The 26,274-nt window shown below is 37.7% G+C and overlaps 1 protein-coding gene across 1 annotated transcript in view; it reads left to right on the plus strand.

The window, feature by feature from the left end:
• Positions 1–19,668, plus strand: part of UGT8 (UDP glycosyltransferase 8) — a 71,714-nt gene extending 52,046 nt beyond the window's left edge. Inside the window, exons 3-6 of the mRNA XM_077815163.1 lie at positions 2,649–2,791; positions 10,293–10,369; positions 14,368–14,587; positions 17,397–19,668. Coding sequence (XP_077671289.1) covers positions 2,649–2,791; positions 10,293–10,369; positions 14,368–14,587; positions 17,397–17,760 — 804 coding nt within the window. The 3' untranslated portion in view covers positions 17,761–19,668. The remainder of the gene's footprint in view (positions 1–2,648; positions 2,792–10,292; positions 10,370–14,367; positions 14,588–17,396) is intronic.
• Positions 19,669–26,274: the final 6,606 nt, after the last annotated feature.

Genomic DNA, 26,274 nt, shown 5'->3' on the forward strand with positions numbered 1-26,274 from the left:
TTTATACAAACACCAGCTTGACCTTATAAGTTTTTTGCTGACTATAACAAGACCAGGACAAATTACTTAATATCTCTTTTGTGTTCTTCTCGGGAGGAGTGTGTCCTATTCTGAACTCTGGAAGACTTTCTGCACAAAATTCCATCCAAAAAAATCTGACAGTTTCTGTGACTCCACACACCAGCTGTATTTTAAAATTACTTTTTTAATATTAATTATCTGAAGCTGCTAACAGGTTTTTGCTTATTGTATTAAAAACGAAGAGTGCAATCCTGACTCTATTGAAGCCAATGACAAACCTCGCACTGAATTCAGTAGAGCAATGATTTCACCTTACCTGCTGGTGAAAATAAACATTAATACTGTTTCTGTTTTTCTTATGACTAAATTCTTTCCAGCAAGTGACTGATGTGTTGTGGAACCATTCTGATATCCATTATGATGAGTTGTTTGGGGAACATTCTATTGCAGGCTCTTCTTTAATATCAGTAGTATTTTCTGTCACATGCTTCTATGGTAATATATTTGAAAAGTAGCAGTTAACATTTCATGTAGCATCCAATACAATTATTAGCCATTGAAATATTATCTTTCATAAAAGTTTTGATACTGCTTTGTAAATATAACCATTGAAAGTTCCAGCCAGTGCCATAAAGTTCTGCTGATTGTGGAAGAAGTACTGTCACCTTCACCTCCTTACACAGTAGATTACAGATGGACTGCTACTTGCAATGCACTGGAAAGTGAAAATGACCTTGTCTTAATAAAAAGTAGCATGTGTTGTATTGTTCATTCTCTCCTCACCTTCTAATTGCCTCTAGTGATCAGCAAATTAAATTTATTTGATACAACTAGTGGAGACTGGCTTCTCCATTGACTGAGAATGTGACAGTGTCATTACCTAAAACATTTTCAAAATGTAAATGTCTCTCTCTGTAGGCAGATGAATGTCCCACAGTAAAACAAGCATGTCTAATGCCTAGTGGGCACAGATTACTTCACTGGTTTCTGAGCTACTGCCATGCCTAGGGGAGGGTTTATTTAACTTGGGTTCATTAATGGAAGTACTGAATCATTCCCTTAGGCAACTGGGCCATGCCCTCTTCCCTGCCAGTGCCACCTGTTTTGGGGGATGGGCAGATTATCTGTGCATCCCTTGGTGGAGAGGTGTTGTGTGGAGACATGGACATACTTTCCATTATTGGAAGCCCTGTGCCCTGAAATTCTGAGGGGCAGAATCTGGCTTAACCTGGAGATGAATGGGTGCTTGTGCAGTAATTACAAGTCTTTAATTGTGCTATGTACTAGAGAAGGCATCCCAGTCTGTGCTACTGTTCTTTCAGTAGGTAATGTTAGGATAATTAATTTTTTTTAATCTGACAGCATATTTCCTCATGTAATTCATTGCAGATACACAACTTTTATTAGCTTACACTGCAGGGTGAATCTGAAAACCCGTTAAATTCCTAAGCGATAAAAGTTATGTGCACTTTCACCTCTTCCACTGTTACATTGCTTGTTAGAGGTGTATATAGTTTTTGCATGAAGGAGTTCTGCAGAAATGCATTACAAGCGGCTTGCTGTTTAGAGAACATTAGAGGAACTAAAGAAACAGTGGTAAAACATATGAGTACAGTGTAAGAAAACTGACTATTTACATATTATATATCTTGTATCCTATAAGTACTTTAGTGACAGAACTGAAGAAATTTGCCTTTGGTATATTTGTATATTTTAATATAGTCTTCATAGTGAAATTCTGATTTAATTGCAGTCAGTGCGGGGTTTGCCTTTGACTTCAGTGGTGTCAAGATTTCAGCTTTGGTTTTTAACTTGTGTAGAAGGTTTTGTTTGTTTTGGGGCAGTGTTATTTTATAATATTGTTATTTTATGTCTTTGGAATGCTGCGCATGGCTATCTAAATAAACTAAAGAGGCGTTCAGTGAAGTTCAAAGGTAAAGAAGTATCTAAGCCTAGGATCTGGCTATTCCTAGTGATTACCAAAAATAAAATGGCTTGTGAAGTGAACATTTTGTTGTTCAGTACTGTTAACGCCAGTTTTATAAGAAGAAATTATCTGTTTCTCCAAATCCCTAGTTCTCTACTCTTTTGTACTTATAGCAACCTAATAAAATATCTTTTCCCTTTAAAAACCCCCTTTATTTACAGTTCCTTCCCTTCTTTGATTAAGGCCAAACCTCATATTCTGGAGTTTTGTTTAGGGCTTTATTCATATGTTGCATATATCTTGTTCTTATGCATTTGCATGCACCTGAGCTGATTTTTCAAAATACGCAGCTATGTGTACCTGTCTATCTGAGATCAGATACAAGTCTGCTTCTATATGTAAACGATATTTGTTACCTTAACAAATTAGGAAAGAATCTCTTGACCTGTGATATTGGCTGTTAATATAAAGGCTTTAATTAAACCCAAACTGGGGAGAAATTTAATATTAATAACTTTCAAAATATCAGTTATGTAGTCTGAATCACTAGGTTATTATACCACCTAATTTCCAAAATTCAAATGCCTCGTGAAGCACTGCTAAGCTGTTCAGTGACTGACAGACAAATTTCCAGTATGCAATGGTAATTTTATTCTGATGCTTGTTTTACGATGCTTACTGCAAATTTTTGTTTCAACAGGATCTTCAAACATGGGTGAATGGTGCTAATGAAAATGGCTTTGTCCTTGTCTCATTTGGAGCGGGAGTGAAATATTTGTCAGAAGACATAGCAAATAAATTAGCATATGCCCTGGCAAGACTTCCTCAGAGGGTTATCTGGAGGTAAGAACTACAGTATAATATGTGTTTGAGGTAGATTTGAAGGTTTCTTACCGCATATTTGGGCTGTCCTGGTTTGGAGGCAAATTGAATTTGGGACACACAATGTAGACAGGCAGGATAGCAGGAGGCACTTAATTCTTTCATGAAAGGTGATATTTATTGCCCTTTCTTAACCTCCCTCCCCACTTTCTCACAGAAGCAGAATTTGCAGCACTGTCCTTGTAGTCAGAAACACAGCAGTCTCCTAGCAGAGTGCAGTTCAGATTATATTCAAGCACTGGGATGTAAGCTAGAAAAAAAGATAGAGCAATATGAGGAACTTCATGAGGGTATGTATAACATTTGAGGCTTTTAAACATCACTGCTAGCTAAAGACCTCATATTAGGAATTGGGAATGACATTATCCTATTGACTTCATGTTGGGGATGGGGCCAGGGAAACAAACATGACAGAAAGGAAGGAGAAAGGGGGGCTGTGTGTGAACAAGAACCTTTGTTAAGGTAGGAAATTCCTGTTCTCTGATCTCTCTCTCTCTCTCTCTCTCTCTCTCTCGCTCTCGCTCCTTTGTCTCCATTTGTTTCAATCTGTCTGTCTTCCTTGCCTGCAGGTCCCTGTTGTTTGTATTGCTCCATATCCTTGTCTTTATCTTGCCTGTTAAACACAAAGAAGGAAAGAGAAATATCTCTCCCTTTGCTTGACTGGAGTGATTAGGAGATCCCATGGATGTGGAGATTCCTCTGTCTAAGCATAAGGCATTCTCACCATCTCCCCCAGATCTCAGACTTACCCATAGGTACTTGAATTCCTTAGCTTGCTGTGTAACAATAGTTAAGTAGGAGTGGGTGAGAAATTCTGCATTTCTAGCATCTCCTGGTTTGAGCTAGAGAGCCACTCCTTTACTATCCGTGACAGCACTTTTGTTGAATGCAAAAGTTTAACAGCTCACAGCAATGCAACACAACAATTTAGAACAGGAAATTAATAATAATAATCCTGAATCTCCTTTCTGGAGTCTGCTCAGGATGAGGGAGCAGCACTTTATTTCAAATATATCAAATTGCCCTTCTCCAGGAGTGGAACATTTCATTGTCTTCTGGTAGCTGTTGTTCCTGCTGTCATTTTTAATGAACATTTGTAGTTATGTATGCTTTATGTATTATGTATTATTAATTATTATTATTATTATTATTATTACTAAACAGCATTGAACACAGTGATCCAGTGTTCTGGCCCCTCCCTGTCCCTTTCTTTATGTTGAAGTTTTATTTTTGTCTCAAAAGTGACAGACTGCACAGTATTCTAAAACATAATTGCCCGTAAGAGACAAGACACCAAGAGGGCACAGATTATTTAGAAAACAACAAACAGCCGGAGCATAATGCTTATCACTCTAACTCACCCTTCCTTTTGGGAACTGTTGGTGTTCAAGAAGGCTGGAGGTTCCTGCAGCAGTCAATTTCAGCTTGAGCTGGTGAAAATGGACAAGGACACAGAATAGACCAGCTCTGCCCTTTCTCCCACGGCAGAAACCTCCCAGTCTCCTATGTCAGGAGACTACCTGATCAGCCTCCTTAGGTGATCACAGACCCCTACCAGCTGACTTGTTGCCAGGTGACCTCTTTCCTGACAAATTAGTTCTCCTGGGCAGGGGCCAGAATTTTGTGTAGGGTTCTTCTGTTTGTATAAAGAACCATCAAGATTTAATAATCCTCTATTGTTAGCCCTGAGCCACTGCCCTTGGAATTTCAGCCCAACATGGAGATAAAACCCCATATTCAAAATGGATTTTTCAGCTTGATAAAGATACATAGAGAGCGTACCCAACAGCAAACAGAATTCATCAGCTGTACATAAACAGATTCTGCAAGTCATCACACACACACACATCTGTAATTACAGAATAATCAAAGAGTAAAGCACGGTAAAAATAGTATAGTATGTGAAGTGTGGTTGCAGGATTCTGCATATCTTACTACTCACCATTATTCAAAACACTATTTTGGCCCTAGTCCTGCAAAAAGGATATTTATGCTCCCACTGGCCCACTGTTAATCATGGGAGGAAAGTATTTATGATGTTGTCCACCTGGCTCATGGGAACCAGAGACTGCAGTGTAGTGAAGATATTTCTTAAAAAAACAAAAGTATATATTTTTGATACTGTCCTTTCAAAAGGCTTCATCTGAGTCCAGTGTATTTCAGCAAGGGCCATCCTTATTCTCCTCCAAAAATGTTCTTATCAATTGTTTATATGACGATACGAATTGGTGTTTTGAAAGGTAACATTTTGGTCATATCCCGGTGAGCAATCATAGTAGCAGCTACTGTTATCCTCATAAAACATTTTGTTGTTCAGAACATACAAACACCAGCCCTTAGAATCAAGGCAGATATTATCATGCATTTTTGAACATGCATATCTGATTGCCATTCATCTTAATGAGGGAAGGTCGGAGGCAAATGAATTGTCAGTCAAGGCTGCTATCACTGAACTAGACAACTCTCTTCTTCCTCATTCTTTTTTGCCTGCAAGCATAAAGATCCACTGTCACCCATCTCACCTGTCCTCTCTCTCTTTATGTCTTTGTTTCTAGACCTCATGGATAAAAACTAGAAGAAAGAAAAGAGACAAGTGAGAAGGGAAAACCCAGCAGGCATAAGAATCTATAGCAGAGTATCTTATCCATGGAAGGGAGAGTGCCTCAAGCCAGGGCCTCCCCTAAATTGGCTTTACAGGGCTTGGATCATGGCTTGATTCACTGTATGTGGATCGTAGCTGCCTAACATATATTACAGAACCACTAGGATTCTGATTCTACTGAGTGGTTGCAAAACCCTCTTGGCCTTTAACATAACCTGCCCCCCATCTCTTAGGAATGATTGCTACTTGTCCTGACAGCAGATCCAGAACTTAAATTGCTGTAGTACTTACCTTGTCAGTCTTTCACTCATCTTTTTCCATCTCTCATCCCCATTTGCATCTTTTGGAATCCACAGAGTTGGGACAGCAAACCCATTTTATCTGAAGTCAGCATTGTGGTCAGGGCAATCCAATTCCTGAAGGACAACTTCTTGCAAGAAGTTACAGATGGAAGATTCTCTTTGAGCCTTGCCAGACAATGTTTTATTGGGTAGTCTTAACAAGGGATTCAACAATTGTTCTTTCAGGGTAGCAAGATACCGGTACCGAATATTTAATAGTGTTGAAATCCCTACAAAATCTGTGATGTTGGTTGAACTGTCTTCTTATATTTACCTTTTTTCAACAGATATGCTTTTTTTTTTTTGCCTCCTGCCTCCTCCTTTCATCCTTTACATTCACATTTTCTCATTAACCACCAGTAGCTTTTGGTTTTATTGCTCTTTCCTGGGAATTTTATTGTAGAGGAGTTAACACTCTCCAAATACAATTTTTATAGATTAAAAAAACTGAAAACCAAATACAAGCTTTTGCTTGTTATTTTCAACAGTCAGATGAGTCCATAATAAAAATACTAAAGTTTACACAGTATCATTCAGACAGAAGGATAGATTAAATGTTTTAGAAATTGGAATCACTCCTCCGGCCAAAGAAATGCATCAGCTCTTGGAGTGAAATATGACAACTTAACACTATGCAATAGTTTAGGACAGGAGGTGAACAAGTAAACCTTAACCAACTGACACTGAAGGAGGATTTTTTGGTAGTCTGAATATAATTACCTTTATTATGGGTTCACAGTTGCATAGATTAGGGTGAATATGGTTGCTTTAGGTGTTTCCAAATAGGAACATTGTCTTTTCATTATGGATAGGGTATCCTCTCCTGGGAAGAGAAGGACTGGGCCGTCTTAGCAGAAAATTTTCAGGGCTACTAACTGGGTATCATCATTATCCTTTCACAAGCTTTACAAGTAGAGCTGATAGAGAACTTTCTGTCAAAACAATTTTTCAACAGAAAACTGGGTTTTCAATTACACTCATGTGTGTATGTAAGGTGCCTGCATTCCATGTCAAATATTTAGTTTTCACTAGAAGATGAAGAAAAAATAGGTCAAAAACTGAAATTCTTTTGGTTTTAATTTTTTTAATGAAAAGTTGAAATTTTCAGTTGAAAAGGTCTGTAAAAATGATTTTGCTGCTATTTTTCATCAACATTTTTGCAGGGTGAAAAAAAAGACTATTTTGACCAAATCTTCTTACAAGCTAATCTCTACTAAATGGCTTTTGGTGCAATATTACAAGTGTGCTGGTCCAGTAATTTTTTTTCTTTTGTGGGATGGGTGAAAAAGAGATGAATAGCAAGAGAAATTATTTACTGTTTTCTTGTTTGTCATGGTCTCCACTTAAGTTTTTAACACTCAAGTAAGTAAACTGATTTCAGAAGAGCTGAACATCCAGGTGCTCCCACTGGCTTTACTGGGAGCTGCTAAGTCCTCAGCACTTTAGAAAATCAGGTTACTTAATTAATTATGTACAAATTAAATACAAATTGAGGAATTTTACTTTACATACCCATGTTCTTCTGATCATTCACCTATGGAAATCTCTTCCTGAGTTTGAAATGGGTGTGCTGTGCAGAGGGCAGTGGAAGCGTTTCAGAGACGTAGTGAAAGTACATCTTAAAAATGGGGGCATCAACCCAACAAACTGGGAGGACTTGGCGCGGAACAGAACACAATGGCACCACACCTTACACCAAGCCACAGCTCACTTTGAGGATAACAGACATGCTCATGAGACAGAGAAGTGACAAAGGAGGAAAGAAAGGGCACAACAGTCCAGCCAACAACTATGTCTCCTCCAAGATTACATCTGTCACTCCTGTGGGAAAATCTGCAGGGCAAGAATTGGGCTCCTCATCCACTTAAAAACTCACCAATGAACCCCCTTGGCAGATATCATCTTCACATCAAGGGATAGCCGAAGAAGAAGCTGTGTCTTGTATAACTGAGCTTTTTAATTCCTGTTAAGTGGAAACATACTTCTGCTTGTCATTACTCTTTTCTGTGTTAAATGGGAAAAGAGAAGAAGCATGATAAATGAAATTACTGTTAGGTAAATCTCTTTTATTGCTTCCCTATATTCCCCATCAAATTGTAGCCAAAGACCATGACATAGTTTATTTTTTACTTTATATATATTTTGGTAAATAGCATAGTTTTTTAAGAAATGCACAGAATGTGCAGCCTAAATAGTGTACGCCATAAAATGATGTATTATTTATTTAACTGATAACATGAGGCTGTTCCTTCTTTTCCAACTAATAACTATATTCTGGGTGAAATAAACTCTGAAATCAAAGGTCCTTAACCCAAGACGTGGCTGAGCAAACGTGGAGCTTCCCCAAGTAGTTCTTATGCTGTGCTTTCTCTCTTCCCTCTATTAAATGTATTATGATTGACTGCTATAAATCCCTAAGCACCTTCATAATTCCCAATCCATATTCCTACAGGTTGGGATTTTCAAATCAGTTTAAGGGAGTTAAGACACCCAACTGCCATTGAAAGTCTTAGCCACAGTAAATATGGCTGCCTCTAGTTCTGATTCCCTGTATGCGCCACAAGTCTTTGTATTAGATTTTTGCCCCGGGGGGAAGACTTAGCCCTCTCTCCCCTCTTACCACTGATAGTAATTCCTTTTAAATAGTTTTTATTGTCAGGACCTAGGGGAGGTTGCATGACTGCAAAGGGAAGTCACACGTTGAGCTGTGTTTGTTGTGGATATGTTGATGGGGAGTTCTGAGTAGAGGGATTTATATAGTAGTAGCCAGTCCGTATAGCTTTATTAATATTTTCTTATTCAACAAAATGCCCATAGAGAGATTATACAAACCTTCTGCTCTATTTAATAATAGACTTCAGCTAATCAGAGTATTAGGGATACAGCGTGGCTCAGTGGGTCACAGCTGAGAATACCAGATTCAGGACAAATTGCTGAGAAATAATGCAGACTCACCCCCAAAACTGGTGGTTATTCTATCATTAGATTATGCCAATCCATTAAAAAAAGTAAACTTCTGTCTCCAGTTAACACCAGTTAACAAGAAGTCAAAAATGCAGTCTCCTTAGGCATTTCAGCACTTATTCACCACCCAGACACTAAATTTTATGATGAGTGACTATTGATAACCAGTTTAATCAAACAAAGGGTTTTTTTGATCCCAAGAGATCAATCACATACCCAGGTCAATATATAACTCAGATCTTACCCAATAATCATGCTGTTGCCAATCCTTTAGTAATTAAAATCCAAAGGTTTATTTGTAAAGAAAGAAGAGAAGAATTAAAATGGTGATGGAAATCATACACACAAGTGAGTGCAAAGTTCTTATATCAGATTTGAAGCAGTGATGGAATAAAGTGCTTGTTTGCAAAAGTCTCTCTGGAAATTACTCAAATGGCTTGGGAGTCATCAAATCCTTGTTTAGAGCTTCCTTGTTAGATAGAAATCCAGTTCAGAGAAATGAAGCAGGAAACGAAGACAAAATGGAGATGTTTCCAGGGTCTTATATACCCTATCCCTTGTGACTGGAATTTTACTATCTCAACAAAGCTCACAGTCTCAGTTCGCCGAAAATTACAGGCAAAAGATGGAGTCCAAGGTCACATGTCAAGTCACATACTCTTACATTGCTTTGATGGCTCACAGGAGCAGCCATTGCCCACTTGGAGGCTAAGGCATCCACAGGAAGATTTGCTGGGTTGGATGAGCTTCTCCTATGCACCTTGTGAGAGTCAATTGCTTTTGAATGGCTATCAACACAAAGCTGTCTGGCTTCAATGAAGATTTTACCTGGTGGGTCTTCCCCCTGGAACAAACACATATGGGATATAGATCTATAGCCAATATTCATAACTTCAGATACAGAAAAGATATATGGATTTAAACAGGTCATCTTTAGCAAATCATAGCTTTTCTATTGACACCTTACATGACGTACTTTGTACAAGATTTGTTGCAATTGTCTAACAGTGGCAATATCAATTATATAAATGGACATGTTTCAGTCATACAGCATCACACAGGGATTTGTCGATTGTATGGGTATTAAATAAAAAACTATACTGCCATTACGCAAATCAGACATACATATCTATCTGGCAGCCAGAGTGTAGGAAAACTAAATAACTGAAATTACTCTTTTCAGAGTAACAGCCGTGTTAGTCTGTATTCGCAAAAAGAAAAGGAGTACTTGTGGAGACTAACCAATTTATTTGAGCATAAGCTTAAAGCTTATGCTCAAATAAATTGGTTAGTCTCTAAGGTGCCACAAGTACTCCTTTTCTTTTTGTGAAATTACTCTGTAGTTATTGATCATTACTTTGTACCATTGGAACTATCTGACCTGCTGACACAACTCCAATTCCATGTAATGGTACATAAATAAATCCTTTCCCCATTTGACTGACTTTTTTGTAATATTCAGGGATCATTTGGTTTGGATGTGTGTTTCAAGTCTATCAATTTCAGAACTTTTGAGAATTTATTTTGAAAGATTGCTGTCTGCTGTGCATTTTAGGTTTTCAGGAAGCAAGCCAAGGAATTTAGGAAACAATACAAAACTCAGAGAATGGTTACCACAAAATGACCTCCTTGGTGAGTACACAATGTGGTGAAAGCCTGTTTTAAAAAAAAAAAATAAAAAAAAAAATAAAAAAAAAATAAAAAAAAAATAAAGGTATATGCAGTTGACAGTGCTGTAACATTTGTTATTTTAAAGCAATAAACTTCTGTACCAGAAATAGTGCTGCAAGAATGTAGAACTCAGAATAATCTGAAGGTAATTAAGCCACTTTTTATGCTCTGAGTGCAAAATAAAAGTAATAATCCTGTGCTAATTAGTGAAGTTTGTCATCTATTGAGAACATAACTGAAGACTTCCATTTTCAGTTGCTTACAACTTTCTGAAAAATTCTCCATTCCAGCTGTAAATTTTCCATGGTGGTTTGTTTGCTTGTTTTACATGTTTGCTTGCTTTTTGGGTGGGGGAGTTTCAACAAAATCCAAATCTTTAAAATTTGAAAATTTAAATATGCCACTTATCTGGAGGACTTCTCGTACTAATAATTTACAACAAACCAAAATCTAATTGATTTCAGTGTTTAAAATCTCAAGGAAAACTTTTTCAGAACATTATGACACTAAAGACAAGGTCCTGCTATCTTTCCTCAGATTCCCCATCACTAAAGTGGTAATTGATTCGTTAATGTTTGTACAGCTCTTTGAGTATATAAAGTGCTAACTAAGGTAAATTGGTTATTATTATAATTTGGTTGTCATAATAGTTGAAAGACTTATTCATTTTTGGTTAAATAATCAAATGATTTGAAATTAGGGACTCCAAAAGAACCAAAGACTGTGTCATCTTTAGTTAAGCACTTACAACATCTGTGGTGTCTGACAGTTGGATTGCTGCAAAGATAGTAATGATTTTCCCAATGAACAGGTCAACAACTGAAAAAAGTCATGGCTTTGACTCAGTCAGTGACTTTTATTGGCCAAAATTCTGCAAGAGAATTTGTACCACTTGGAAAACCACCCAGGAATACCCAAACACAAAATTTGATGAATTCATTAAATTAATCCTTTCAGTCAGCTGACAGTTTCTCTTACATAAAACATTCCCCATCTCCTATGTTTTTTAACTCCTCCCCAAATGCATGTGCCTGGACTCTTGTATAAAGTCACCACCCTTTACGTGGCCATGGCTGTTCCTCAAAATTAAACAATTATTTTTCTTAAATACAAGGGCTAAACTAAGTCAGGTGTATCTACAGTGGCTGTTCACTGTCTTCCCTAGTCAGATAAAGTGTAAATCAATAAATTATTATAATTTTATTTATGCATTTATTATTTGTATTGCGGTAGTGGGTAGTGGCTAGAGGCTAGTGGCTAGAGGTGGGCTCTATATAAGCACAAAACCAAATTATATTCTTTGCCCCAAAGAGCTTATAATATGTTACTTGCTTTATTCCTTTTAGCTCAGTATAAATCCCTTTATCATTCCAACGAAACATAGTCCTGATCCAAAGCCTTTGAAATCGGTAGAAAAACTCCTATTGAATTCAATGGGCTGTGGATCAGGCCACATCTGAGCAAGGGGAAACCTATATGTACATAATATAACAGAGAAGACACAAATTCCTTCCTTAAGTTGGGATGAAAGAGAACACCAGTGGAGTCTGCTTTAAAGCTTCTGTCTTGAGTCCAGACTATCCTCTTGGTCAGAGTCGCTGAGGTCTATAAGATCATTGTCCTTCTCTCCTTCCCCAATCTCAGCTCTATTTCTTTCCCTAATGGTTGGTTCTATTAAAACTAAGATGGCCAACTATAGATCATTCATAGAACTTCATTAGTCCACCTCCAAGAGGGCTGAGAGGACTCAAGAGAGAGGATTTATTTCACATTTCTTTTAGTTTCATAGCTGATTTAAAAAAAAATCAGTACTTTGTGGCCTTCATAAATGGGACAACCGCACTGAAGAAAGCTTTATAACTGCAAAAGCTATGCAATCATGAGATAATATTTTAAAAAGAGAAGTTACTTATGTAGAAATTTGCTACAATCATGCTATCTTGGAACACTGCTGACCCATAACTATTAGTAAGTTGAGTACTATATGATATTTGCTTTACCAGCAAACACTTCAAATATGCAGTCTTTGCTGATGTTTTCAGTGAAAATTCAGAAACACACACACACACACACACACACACACACACTTGATTGAAACCTCAGGAATGTGTATGTGTGGCAATATAGTTATATATTTGCTGCTTGTTCCTACAGAAGCATTTTCAGGCATAGGATGTGGATTACAAATGGATAACCTCTCTCAGTTTATTTATCAGGATATTAAACCATTGCTGGGTTATCTAAGCACCTGAGAAATAAGAAGTCAAACAACTGTATCTCAGACATAATAGTTTATTTGTAAAGAATGTTTTAGATTTATTCCCATGAGCTTTTTCACTTTGTGTCAACAGTGTATGAAACCCTGGTGAGCTTAGGACCCAGTCAAAGCTTATGGTTGCTTCTAGGTTATCTAGAAGCTGTTTTCAAAACAATGCCAGTCTAAAGATTCATTCTGAGGAGTAACTTATTAAAAAGCAAGTAAGTAAGTGTGGGTGGGTGGGTGGGTGGGTGAGAGAGAGAGAGAGAGAGAGTATTAATTATAATGCAGTGATGAGGCAAATGAGTTTTAACTAAAGTAGTTCTATTGTGTTAACCACATTGCACTGAGTGAGTCAAATTCTTTTATTTAATACAATAATATATTGTTACTGTTACAGTCAGACCATTTTACCCCAAAGAAATTAATTATTCTGACACTAAAGACTCCTATTTTTTATGAATGGAGCTCGGCTGTTCTCAGTGGTGGCAGATGACAGAACAAGAAGCAATGGTCTCAAGTTGCAGTGGGGAAGGTCTAGGTTGGATATTAGGAAACTCTATTTCACTAGGAGTGTGGTGAAGCACTGGAATGGGTTACCTAGGGAGGTGGTAGAATCTCCATCCTTAGAGGTTTTTAAGGCCCGCTTGACAAAGCCTTGGCTGAGACGATTTAGTGGGTGTTGGGCCTGATTTGAGCAGGGGATTAGATTAGATGACATCCGGAGGTCTCTTGCAACCCTAATATTCTATGATTCTATGAATTCTTGGGAATAAGGGTTCTCTCCTTGTTTCGGTTATAATGCTAAGTTAGTATGTACCAATGGTAATAATCAACAACAGTCAGTTAAAAGTAATCAGCTTTGGTCCCTCATGAAACTGATGTTTTATTTAGTTAAAAATAAACACAAGGCTTTACAGGATGCTCCAATTCAATCCTATTATTCCTTCAACTTTTCCAGCAAATCAATGTAACCTGAAACCACTCAGTAATACTTTCCACTCTAAACAGAAATCTGAGGAAAGGATACCTGGAATGTGCATCTTTGTGCTGCTCTGCGGTTACCATGTGAACATAACTTCAGGGTCTGCTGGAGTTGACTTAGTCAGAATCCCTCAATATCACACTTATCATTTATATTAGTTATTTAAAACCATGTTATGAAATGAGATTTTCATTTTATTGAATATACCCCATCTTGTATGTTGGACTATAAGGAATGAGAAAACATCGATTGCAAAATTTCTAAGGCCTAAATGCAAGAAGTTACTTGAGCACACATGTAACTTCAAGCAATTGCGTGCGCTTTCCTGAACTGAAGTCATAGAAACTTGAAAAGAGCTGCAATATACTCAGATTTATTAAACCATTTTATACTGTGCCTCACAAAATCTTGTTTGAAAAAATCGTTCAAATTGGTTTAGACAAAAGAGAGGCTTGGAAACAAAGGATAATGATAAATGGCAATATATTAATTTGGCAGAGAGAGGCATCTAACAGGGAGCTGGTTTTGTGTACTCATTTCACCAATGAACTGGGAAAGGGTTTAAAACAGCACACTATTCAAATAATACTTGATTGGGAAGAGTTGCTGAATGTGGTAATTGGTCTTTTCTATTTCTAATTTCAGTAATTTTATGATACATAATATACATGTTTGTAAAGCATTTTCTTTCCTTTACTTCACTTCTCCTCTCTGTAGGTCATGCTAACATTAAAGCCTTCCTTAGCCATGGTGGTTTGAACAGTATTTTTGAAACCATGTACCATGGAGTGCCTGTGGTGGGAATTCCCCTCTTTGGAGACCACTATGATACTATGACCCGAGTACAGGCCAAAGGCATGGGAATATTATTAAACTGGAAGACAATTACTGAGGATGAACTATATGAAGCACTGGTGAAAGTCATTAATGATCCCAGGTAAGGAAATGGTTTTTTTCTGAATTGTCATTGTAGGTTAAATCTTTATGTAGATGAGGATTTGAATGCACAAATATTTATGCAAGAGATTTCTGCACACAGCTGTGTTCCTGCCTGGTTGTCCAATATGCACAAAGAAATGTAGGCATCATGGATACACAAAAAGTCAATCCTTTAAAACGTGGCCGTATACATAATGCAGACAAATCTTTCAAATAATTAGTACTCTATCTGCCATATTAAAAATCATTATCCTCATTTACTTTTCTTGTTAGCACGTTCAGTCACCAGCTGAAGATCCATGACCATTAATCCTATATTTCTCAGGGACAACAACAGGCCCTTTCCCCACACACTTTATCCTTCTCTGTAAAGCAAAACATCTGTATATCTGTCTTGATGGAATCACTATGAATCAGTAGTAACATGTAGAATGGTCATTTTTTGCTGTGTTGACAGAAAGATTTAAATATATTTTATGCATATACGTGGCTCCATCAGCTGGAATATTTAAATTGTAGCTGATCCAAAATTGTTGTCTGGGTCCTATGGTATAATGGATACAAAAGAGTAACCTTGTCTTGTCTGCTCGGTTTAGAATAAACACAAAGTTCTCTTTTCTCATCCCAGAAGCAGATTTATCTTGGTGCAGAGGTGTGTCATTCAGGCTGATCAGTAAAATATTATCATCTCTACAAAGGATTATGAATCTGAGGTCTTGAGTTTCTCTCATAATTCACCTGGACTCAATAATAGCCTGGGTTCATAAGCTGACTTCTATGTTGGCATGTCTGGAACTACAATTGTCATGTTTTCATCTGCAGACACTTTAATTTGGCACATGTATTAGTCACTTCAGTCTGATTCTGTTTGCTTACCATTACTCTTATATCTGAAGTCCTCTCTCACTGCGTGGCTAGAGGACAAGTCTTTATGGCTGAATTTGCTCTTGGATGTCCCCTTAATTTGTCATGACAGACACTTTGGATGAAGTGTCCAATAGTCTTGTAGCAGAGAGAGCTTTCTCTTTTGACAGGCTGGAGACTGGGTGGTCTGGCATGTTATTACTATTCAGTGGCAGGATGAAGGGCATGATATTAAGGATCCAAAGACATAATAGCACCACAGAGGCACACTGTAAACAGAGTGGCATGAAGAACATTGATGGGGCAGCCAAAGACTACCCTGTCTCTTGTGCACAGAAGGAATTAACTGTTCCTATTGACCTTTTATATTGAGTGAGTCTTGTTGCATTCTAAGACACACTGACTGATTCAGAGTCACTGCCAGTCAGGAGGACGGGAATATCATCAGTTCACATCCGTGATGATTTGTCAAAAATGTGGAATCTGTGAAAGGGCCCTGATGGCTTCCCAAACAAACAGGAAGGGAGAGGTATTCTTTTCCAGATTTTAGAGACCTTTATATCTGGGGGTTCCACCAAGCATATGGCTTCTATTCTGTCTCCATCTGCAGGGTAGAAGAAGTTACACCCACTCTGGGCTTGCAGAAAGGAACCTGGAGAAGTCACATTAACAGATAATAAATTACTATAAGCTGTTAGCAACCTGTGGTGAACAAAAGCATGTTGGTTTTATAGCATATGGTTGTGTGAGAGATTTCACTTAGTCTTGTTATAGTGACAAATTCATGCTGTCATCAGGACTATTGCCATTGGTGACAGCACACATTCTCATGGAGTGTGTCTGGGTTCACACTGTAGCGAATGTAAGAAAATCAACTGCTAAACCCAGTGATTAGTGTATTTAATCACGGTACTTAAGAGGAGGAATATTTATGTATTAAATCCTTAATCCAAATGCATGTTATCCTTTGTAGCACATAGACTATTCCTAAATTAAATAGGTCAATGTTCTAGCTAGTTGTCTAGTGCATTACACTGTTGGAGATTTGGACACAACTTATCGGGTTGATAGGGACAGTGTCTGTGGGTGACACTTTTATTGGCTTAGGGCAGGATAATGCTATGAGTAAATGAAACAGTCAGTAGGATGTTAATGAAGGAAAAATACCTATGTAGGAAGTTGCAAAGGAAATCTCATGAACCCCACTTACATCAGACTTCCACTGTACAATTATCTGATATGAGGAGGGAAGGTCCGCTTTAGTAATCTGTTTGTCGTGAAATAAAGGGAAGAAGGAATCCCCATGATCAGAGCATTCTGATACTAAAAAATAAATTTAAAAAAATGCATCCCAAACATGAAAGATCTAGTGTCAAACAATATAAAAATCTGTTCAGACTATATTAGAGACAGGGCATATCACTTTATTCTACACCTCTCTGATAATTGGCAACATTATTTTCCATATTTCGTTGGACAGGAGTATAACTGAACAATATGTTGGACAGATAATGTGCCTATTTTAGTGGGAGGGGAAAATGTCTCTAATTTGTTATGTTTAATTTTCAGTGTGAATGAAATTCACCCCATGCAGAAGGCCAACAGAAGGGCAATGCATCACTAAAGTCCCATTTAAACCCTTCTGCTGGCTCTCTGCATGGGGTGAATTTTACCCCATATTAACATATGTACAGATATAAATGTAGGTACAACTATTGTCAATATTTATTTTTCTCTGAATACTTTTACTATTGCATTGAAGAGGACTCACCTGTCCTATAGTGCATCTCAAACACCTGCCAACTGCTGTTCTTCGTCATTTTGCTACCAAAATACCCCACTCAGTATGGAGAAATTCAAGTACATTTCTTTGTTCACATGGATACTTGTCATTTGAGAGCAAGATAATATTCCTAATTTGTCACATTGTTTCTTTCCTGCAGCTACAGGCAACGGGCCCGAAAGCTGTCTGAAATTCACAAGGACCAACCCGGACATCCTGTTAATCGGACAGTGTACTGGATTAATTATATCCTCCGACACAACGGAGCACAACATCTACGTGCTGCTGTTTACACCATCTCTTTTTATCAGTATTTCTTATTGGATATTGTCTTTGTTGTACTACTTGGTGCTGCCTTATTTTATTACATTTTGGCCAGGATAGCAAAGTTTATCCACAAACAAAGCAAACGTCTTTGGTCAAGTGATGAACATAGCACCATTAATGGACATTACCACAACGGGATACCAAATGGCAAATACAGAAGAAATGGTCATATTAAACATGAAAAAAAGGTGAAATGAGCCAACTACCCCATGTACAGTAATGAATCAGATCAATAATTGAATTTTATCGCTGTAACTTAATCTAACAACTACTTAAAGTAAAACATCAGTAAACAGTTCTAACACTCCCCTACAGTATGTAATCTTATATGATGAGATTCTACAGAACTAAGAAACATCTTTAAAAACAAAACAAAAAACACAACCTAAAATGCAAAATGTATTTTATTCTTAATACTGATGCAGAGAGGGTATTTTGGCACTGACATTTTTAGAAACCTTAATTCTCTGAAGTAATTAAATGACCGTATTTATGATTTTCCAGTTTTTAAACCTGAATGTGTGTGTCCCAGATAAGGAAAGGTTTCCTTTAACTTGCAAAGATTTTCTTTTTTTATTTTATATATATACCCCTCTTTTAGCTGAGAGAATTTTAGAGCTAGCTCTGTGTTCTATTTGTTAAAGGTTTGACATGTTGCTTAAGAATGATGTTTCAATAAAGTCATCTTTCCCAGTGTTTGACACGCAGCAATTAAGTTGCAGATTGAGAATGCAGCCATAAAAAAGAACTTTCTCAAAACTGAACATTGAAGAAAAAAGGTAAAAATATGTACTGCTTTCCCCCCCAATAGGCTACATAATTCTTCTGTTCTTTGCCGTTGCTTTAGAGAAAGGGATTTTGATCAATCTGGGATAAGTTGTAAATTTTATATTTATGTATGTTTTATTTTTATTTTATTTTGTGGGGTTATTTGCCTTTCCCTACATAAATAATTTATTCCACTGGAAGAAATGTAGGGGAGTTTTAATTAAATGAATAAAATGGCTGTGTGTGTAGAATGCATAATTAAGAAAAATAAATGAAACTCAGAAAAAAAATGTTTTGGCCCTGAGCTCAGTGTAGAAGGTTTGCTATGGCCCTTGAGCAATGCAGAATCAAACCACTATGTAGGGTTTGTTTAAGAAAAGTTGAATGTCTTTCCTAATAATTATTATTATATTATTAAGTTTTTTCTAAATCACAGTGTTGTAGATGTTCTCTTTAAACAGTTCTATCTGGAAAAAATATTAACTTATATTGGTCTGGACCACACAGTTCCTGACATAGTTGCCAACACTAAAGTCTCTGAACATGGGATGGGTTCTCTGGGTGGTAACCAATGCATGTTTAGAGGTTTTATGTCATGTATGACATTAAACCTAGCAAACCAAACGCAGTTCATAGAGATTGTCTCTTCTGCTCCCCACTATGGCCCCACCCCTCAACAGTCTCTGTCAATCATCGAGCTGACATGCGACTTCTCTGTTTTTTGAATGAAGAGTGGGGATGCAGGGCACTGGTCATGAAATCAGAGCTGTCTTGCTGAACCACAGTTGGCAACTATGTCTTATTTCCATGTCATTCTGTTTACTTGGAATTTGTACTACACATGTTGTGAGTGTATGCATTGTTTATTTATAGTTTGAAATCCCATGAATGACAGAGGAAGGAAAGAAGCCCATTTATCTTGTGTTGTTCACTAACATGGGAAGAACTGTGAAAATGACAGAATGCTGAGATCATCTTCATACACAGTGACATTATATTTCATTATCATTCCATCAGGAGCCTCTCTTCTATAGCAATAAATAACATTACAAAAATGTTTCTAATATATGGTACAGTCATTTGTACTGCTTTCTGAATACTTGAAGAAAATGGTGTTATAAATAAGCCAATTACATATATCTTTTTACAATCTTATCAGTACATGGCAACTAAAGGAACACATTGAGGCGATGAATGGTGGGATGGTAACAGGATTTTGAGTGTATGATGAGTTGCTTTTACTGTTTTTGGTTTAGTGAAAGTACAAAAGCACTTACTGGATGATTAAGCATAATTTAATCTTCACTGTGATAAAACTTATGTAATAAACATGGATTTAATAGAGAAATACTGTTGTTGGAAGTACATTTTTAATCAGATGATTCATATTTGTCTGGTTTTGCATTAACTCACTCAATGTGTGTATGTATAACTGTATATATGTATATTAAAATACATATATACTGCACTGGTCAGTATGTACACTCAAGGGCATGGTATGTATGTGAAACTCCAAACATAAATGTTTTGTGAGCATTATTCTGTTTCCTCATAGTAAAAAGCCCATACTGACAGAGATTATAGCATTGATTTTAACTGAATCCCCAGCCAGATTAAAAATGCAGTAGCCTAAGAATTTCCAACATTTATACTAAACTCTCCAATAATGTAGAGTTTGCAAGAAAGAAGGTTTTTTTTTTTTTTTTGTGAAGCATATTTTATTTGTAAATAACTTGGTTTTATTTGGCCATCTGTAGGGGAGGGCAAACCAAAAAAGAGTGATAATAATATATAAAATCAGATATTGATTTTCTAAATAACAAAGTCTTCATATATCAACACATTTCATTTATTATTGTAGTGTAGACATTCATTTAATACTGACTTTTATACCAAACCACTGCTAATGTGTTCCTTTGAACTAGTCTTTTGCACTGAGTAGGACTGACTATGTTAAATTATAAAGTTTAACAAGATATAGGGGGAAATATATTTGTTTTACAGAGGTGTTTATTAAAATGTATAGGGATTGCTCTCTGACTAACTAAACAGTGTTTCAGTGTGGAGTCTACGTTTGGTATGAGGCTGAAGGTATTTTGCATTTCCTCATACACCCATCTTCCCCCATTACAAGCTTTCCTATCAGACAAACTCTTAGTGGTTGATTGCACCAGTTGTACTATTCTTCCAGAAAGCAGCTCTGGCAACAGTAACAGTGTGAAACTGGTGTGAGTCTAATCAGTTTTCTTCTCAGCTCTTGCTGGCACAGGGTAGTAAAAGGGGTCTGGCCCTCCCCGGCCTTGCATACTGTGTAGTGTTTACAGCTATACAAAGTGAGTACAAAGTGGGTTTAAACCGCTACAATCCATGTAATTAAGGAGATTTCTTATTTGGAGCCCTTTACATTCACTTTGCATAGGTATAAATAATTACATGAGCTCTCAGGTTGTGGACAATCAGAACCAAACTCATTAGGCAGAAATAACATGGTATTATCTAGAGGGAAGTTGAGAAAAGAGGCAAATGTCTATATATAATGAAGGATATATAGGGGATGCAGAAGTTGGAAGCTTTCAGAAGGAAGGGGAAGGAGGGAAATCTCAAAAAGGAAGTAGAGAGATTGAAAGACAAATAAATAGCTAATTATTCAATCTTTGGATGGAAACTGTATTTGAGTTTCTTTTGGCTACTATGCTAACCAGTGGTGATATTTGCATAGGCTGACAAAAGAAATTGAGGAATAAAATCTCTTTCCAAAGTGTTTGATTGCCTCCTACCATAAATTGGCAGAATATGTGGGAAGGAGATCCTACAGGCAAAAAATAAATGAAAGAAATACCACCTGAGCTAATGAAGGACAGGGACTGACATACTGCCATCTGTAGAGTTTGCTCCTTACTTCCCTTCCCGCTCCTCGAGAGAATATGAACACATACCATACTTGAGAGGTTCTGAGGATGTCAGAAAAAAGTGCAGATCCTCCAAGAATGAGTTCAGCCCTGAAATTGCTGTGATGTGTTCCCCCTGTTTATTTCTGACATTTACTTTGCTTATGTGCAAGCAACTCTCATTGACTTCTGTAGTGATCACACACATGTTTTGAAGGACAGACTTTGGTCATTAGGTTGTAAGTGGCCTCAACTGCCATATATGTCACAGCTGAGTTGAGGGGGCTCAGTACCTGCTGTAGATAGAGGGCGCACTTGAAAGTTCACTTTAATTTTAGAGGCATTCCTGGCATCAGCAGAATTTTCAATTTTAAATACAGGGTATATGTATGCTGAACTTTATATGCTTCTGTGTTTGTTGATATTTTATGTGCCCTAAGAAGTGCATGTTTTGCCTATTTTTTAATTAAAATGGCAGTTTCATACTGGCTTTCATGGGGGGGAACTCCTCCCACATTTGAGCACCTTCTAAATACTTGTATAGGGTAAAAGGTACCTTGCACTTTGTGGCCAAGGTGGGAAACCCAATACAAATTCTCCATTGGTAGAATTAGCAACAGTCATGGTAGGTACTGTGACAGCAGCACATGGTATTCACGTGGGCTGGGATTTTCAAGGAAGCCTAGGAGAATTAGTTATCCAAATCCTACTGAAAAGGGATTTGAGCAACCAGTTCTCTTAGGTGCCTTAGAAAATCCCAGTGATACTTGGTTATAAATAAATAAAACAGTCAGAGGCTAAATTGCTTGCCTAAAATGTGGCTGTTTGATCAATTAAAAAATAAACCTGTAAGTGATTTTCTTTCCAGTAAGATCTCCCATAGAAGTAGCTTTGGAAGATGGATATTAAAATATATTAACTTTGAGGAAATAGAAAATAACTGTACTGCCCATTTCCCCCCCACAAAATTTATTTTAGAAAATTAAAAGTGCACCATATTGTTTCTCTCATCTATTCCTGTTCATGACATTTTTTGACATACAAGTTACAAGGATTTGGAATTCCATGAACTATTGTCTATTTATTTTTCTGATTTGAGTTTATATATTTAAAAAAGTGTAAGGTATTAATTATTATCAGTCAAATCTGCACATCTAAAATGAAGAGAACATTAAAATGGGTAAGTATGTGTATCCAGATTTGGTAGATATGCTGAGTACTCACCATTCAATATATACAGTGGCCTCACTTTTTTGCCAGTTTTCAAAATACTATAGATTGTGGCGATATTCTCTTTGCTTAACAAGGAGAATACGTCTCAAACTAGTAATTCCTCCAGAACAAGCATGAACTTTTCAAGTGTACCCACTGTATATGGCAGGTATTGCACACACTGAGAACCTTCTAGGAAGTGTTCAGTACCTCGAAGGATTGGGCATTCCTGCCCCAATCCTGCAATTGCGTCTGCCTGTTTAGAGTCCCGCTGGCTACATTAGGGTTCTGCCCTCAAATCCTCCACTGATTTCCTGGGGGTTGCAAGGCACATAAATCAGGGCCAAATTTGGTCAAATGTATTCAGTAATAGTACAGGCGAAAAGTCAGTCCCAGTGCAACTGTAAAAACTGAAGATCAACTAATTTCCTAATGCCAAATCCTGGTCACTGATTTCAGTGGGAATACTTGGGCCTAAGTGAAGCAGAATATGAGAAATTACAGACCTCTGAATTTGTAAGGAATGATAGACAATTTAATTTTGTTTTGAAGTTCAGTCATTCTAAAAGGGAAGACTTTGGGTTGAGTTGCTTAGGTTTTCCATGAGATGTGTGAATAGCTTTCATAAATTATAAACTTGCCTGCATAGTGTCTGGGAAAACATGACTTCCATAACAAATGTAATGTTCGAACAACTGATGTTTGTTTGATAGCCTTTACTCTGTTAGATCTATATGTAGGGTTATACTCTGCATATTTGCCCCAGCCACCTGCCTTGTATCACACCATTAAAGCTAGGCGCTGCTCAACAGATGTTCCACCGAAGGGATATACTATCCTCTTTATATGATGCTGCCTTCCTGTTATGACAGTGCAAGTATAGTTTGTACTTCAGTGGGACCAAATCTCATTCCCTTTTAGAGATCTATCAGGGGCAACATGGATTTGGTACATACTATGATGTTCTTCCAATATTTTAACAAGAGGATCCCCAGAATTTCCTGTATATATTAGGGTGTATGGGTGCATTGCGGTGGATGGACTGACGAATATTCATTCATTTCTCATTGAAATGCAAATGCTCTCTCATAACTAAGGAAGAAGGCAACATCTCAACAAAGGGCCCAGCAGCGAAAACATATCAGAAGTCCCACTGAAGTTAATGCAACCGTTTTTGTGAGTCAAGTCAGGTATGGACATTTTTGCAGACACACTACCAGGCCCAAACCTACTATACTGTACTTGGCTGAAATATTTGTATTTTGTTTCTGAAAAATATACTGTGGAAGCTGATAGTAAAGCACAGAGTTCAATTTGTAGCTGTTGTATTAAAGAACTCATAGGAGTAATGCAGTCTGTAGGTATCTACCCCAGGAAAAGACTTTAAAATGCTAATTATATTTGGTGCAATCTGGTCCATTCCAAAGGAAAAGAAACATGCTGACTGAAACAACATTACAAGCATATAGATAAGCAGTCTCTAGCAGGAGTAATGTAGCTGTATACAGAAAGAGGGTGAATGCATCAGAGGCAAATAAATCATTCCACAACTCCTTTCAATTTGATAATGACAGAATTTGAACCCGGAGTCGCAAGGACTCTCTGAGAGTCCTCTCTAGCACATCACTGGGTGTTGGTAAATCACCATTTGGAACATGCAAACATCCAAAGAAGCCACACCTGACACATTTTGATCAAAATATGTAGTAATTTCTGTTCCATATCCCAGATCTATTATGTGGATGATGGAAGAATTTCACTCTTTGATATGCCAAGTAAATAGTATTACGGTGTTAACTGATGGTGGTGGGGGGGTGTAAACGAGTAATCATCGACTATCTGTTAGAGCACTTAAGGAAGAATAAAGTAGAAGTTATATACTGAAGTAAATAAAACTTTAAAAAGACATGCTTAAGTTGCATAACAATTTTTAATACTAAATCCATGGTTTTAAAACATTTTGATCAATAATATTTCCTTTGTCTTCCTTTTTTGTCTATGTACTTACAATTACAAAGTGAGTTAAACATTTTGAGAAGTCTCCTTCTCTAGCTATTCTGCAATACATGGCATCTATGGTAAATATGGTGTGCATATTGGAATAAGGGGCATTTTATCATTATATAATTGATATTTTGCTGTTCCAAAAGAATGACCAATTAAAAAATAAACCTGTAAGTGATTTTCTTTCCTGTAAAATAAAATAAAGATCCAGAACATTGCATGCATCTCTCAGCCTTGCAATTAGTCTTCTTAATTACTCTGTAATACAAAAAGATTCACTGTTAGATGGGGTCATATCTTAAGCACATTGAAACACAGAAGTTTGAATTATAAGTTTTTCTTATGGTGAATTCAGCTTAATGTAGCTATTCTGAATCAGAGAAATGTAGGACTGGAAGGGACCTTGATAGGTCATCTAATCCAGTCCCCTGCATTGAGGCAGGACTAAGTATTATCTAGACCATCCCTCTGTAACCAGTTCTTAAAAACCTCCAGTGAGGGAGATACCACAATGTCCTAGGTAATTTTTTTTCCAGTGCTTAACTACCCTTAAAATTAGGAAGTTTTTCCTAATGTCTAACCTAAATCTCCCTTGTTGCAATTTAAGCCCATTACTTCTTGTCCGGGCCTCTGTAGTTAAGGTGAACAATTTATCCTCTTCTTTATAAGAGCTTTTTATGTTCTTGAAGACTTTTCTCATATCCCCCCTCAGTCTTCTCTTCTCCAGACTAAACAAACCCAGTTTTTTTTCCCAATCTTTCTTTGTAGGTCATGTTTTTTAGACCTTTGATCATTTTTGTTGCTGTCCTCTGGAGTTTCTCCACTTGTCCACATCTTTCCTGACCTGTGGGGCCCAGAACTGGATACAGTACTCCAGCTGAGGCCTTATCAGTGCTGAGTAGAGCAGAATTACTTCTTGTGTTTTGCTTACAACACTCCTGCTAATAGAATCCAAAATGATGTTTACTTTTTTTGTAACAGTATTACACTGTGGACTCAGATTTAGTTTGTGATACACTATAGCCCTGTCACAGGGCCAGTATCCTGGGGCGGGGCGAGGGCATGATAGCCCCACAGTACAGCCACTAGGGTTGCACCCTGTCTCAGGGTCACGTGGCCCAGTGGCCAGAGTCAGTGGGACTCCCCTTGTCTTCAGGGAAGCACAGCCCAATGGCCAGAGTGAGGAGGGCTCCCATTGTCTGCAGGGAAGCACTGTCCAATGGCCAGAGGCAGTAGAAGGAGGGCGGGGGGGGGAGAGTTGGTGGGCCACTCCCCAGAACGGGGGGGTGCAGGGCATCCAGGTAGGGGGACCCAGGCCTTCTCTGCTCCACCAGGTCCCAGCCCAGGACCCTGGTAGTGGCTATAGGTTTTGCCACATAGTCATCAGATTTCAGAGTAACATCCATGTTAGTCTGTATTCGCAAAAAGAAAAGGAGTACTTGTGGCACCTTAGAGACTAACCAATTTATTTGAGCATAAGCTTTCGTGAGCTACAGCTCACTTCATCAGAGAATCCACCCATAACACACCGACTACTGCAGGGAAACTGGCTGGTCCCTCCCTGGGCTTCCTATCTTGATTCCTGTAGCTGAGTCTGGGTCTCTTCAGGGTCTCAGGGTGCTGCAGATACCTATAATCTCTCTGGGGACTCTATGGGTGCCTGCCTGGGTTGCAGCATCTCCTGCTCCCTTGGTCTGGGCTCCTGGTTGCTCCTCATCTGGAGCCAGAAAGGTGCATCTTCCCTCCTTAGTGGTCAGCCCTGACAGAGCTGTGTAACTCCCTTTTATACTGCAGCAGCAGTTAGAGCATGCCCAGCAGAGGTGAGGGGGCAGGGTTTCT

Source organism: Eretmochelys imbricata, chromosome 4, assembly GCF_965152235.1.
Source record: "Eretmochelys imbricata isolate rEreImb1 chromosome 4, rEreImb1.hap1, whole genome shotgun sequence".
NCBI classification, from domain to species: Eukaryota; Metazoa; Chordata; order Testudines; family Cheloniidae; genus Eretmochelys; species Eretmochelys imbricata.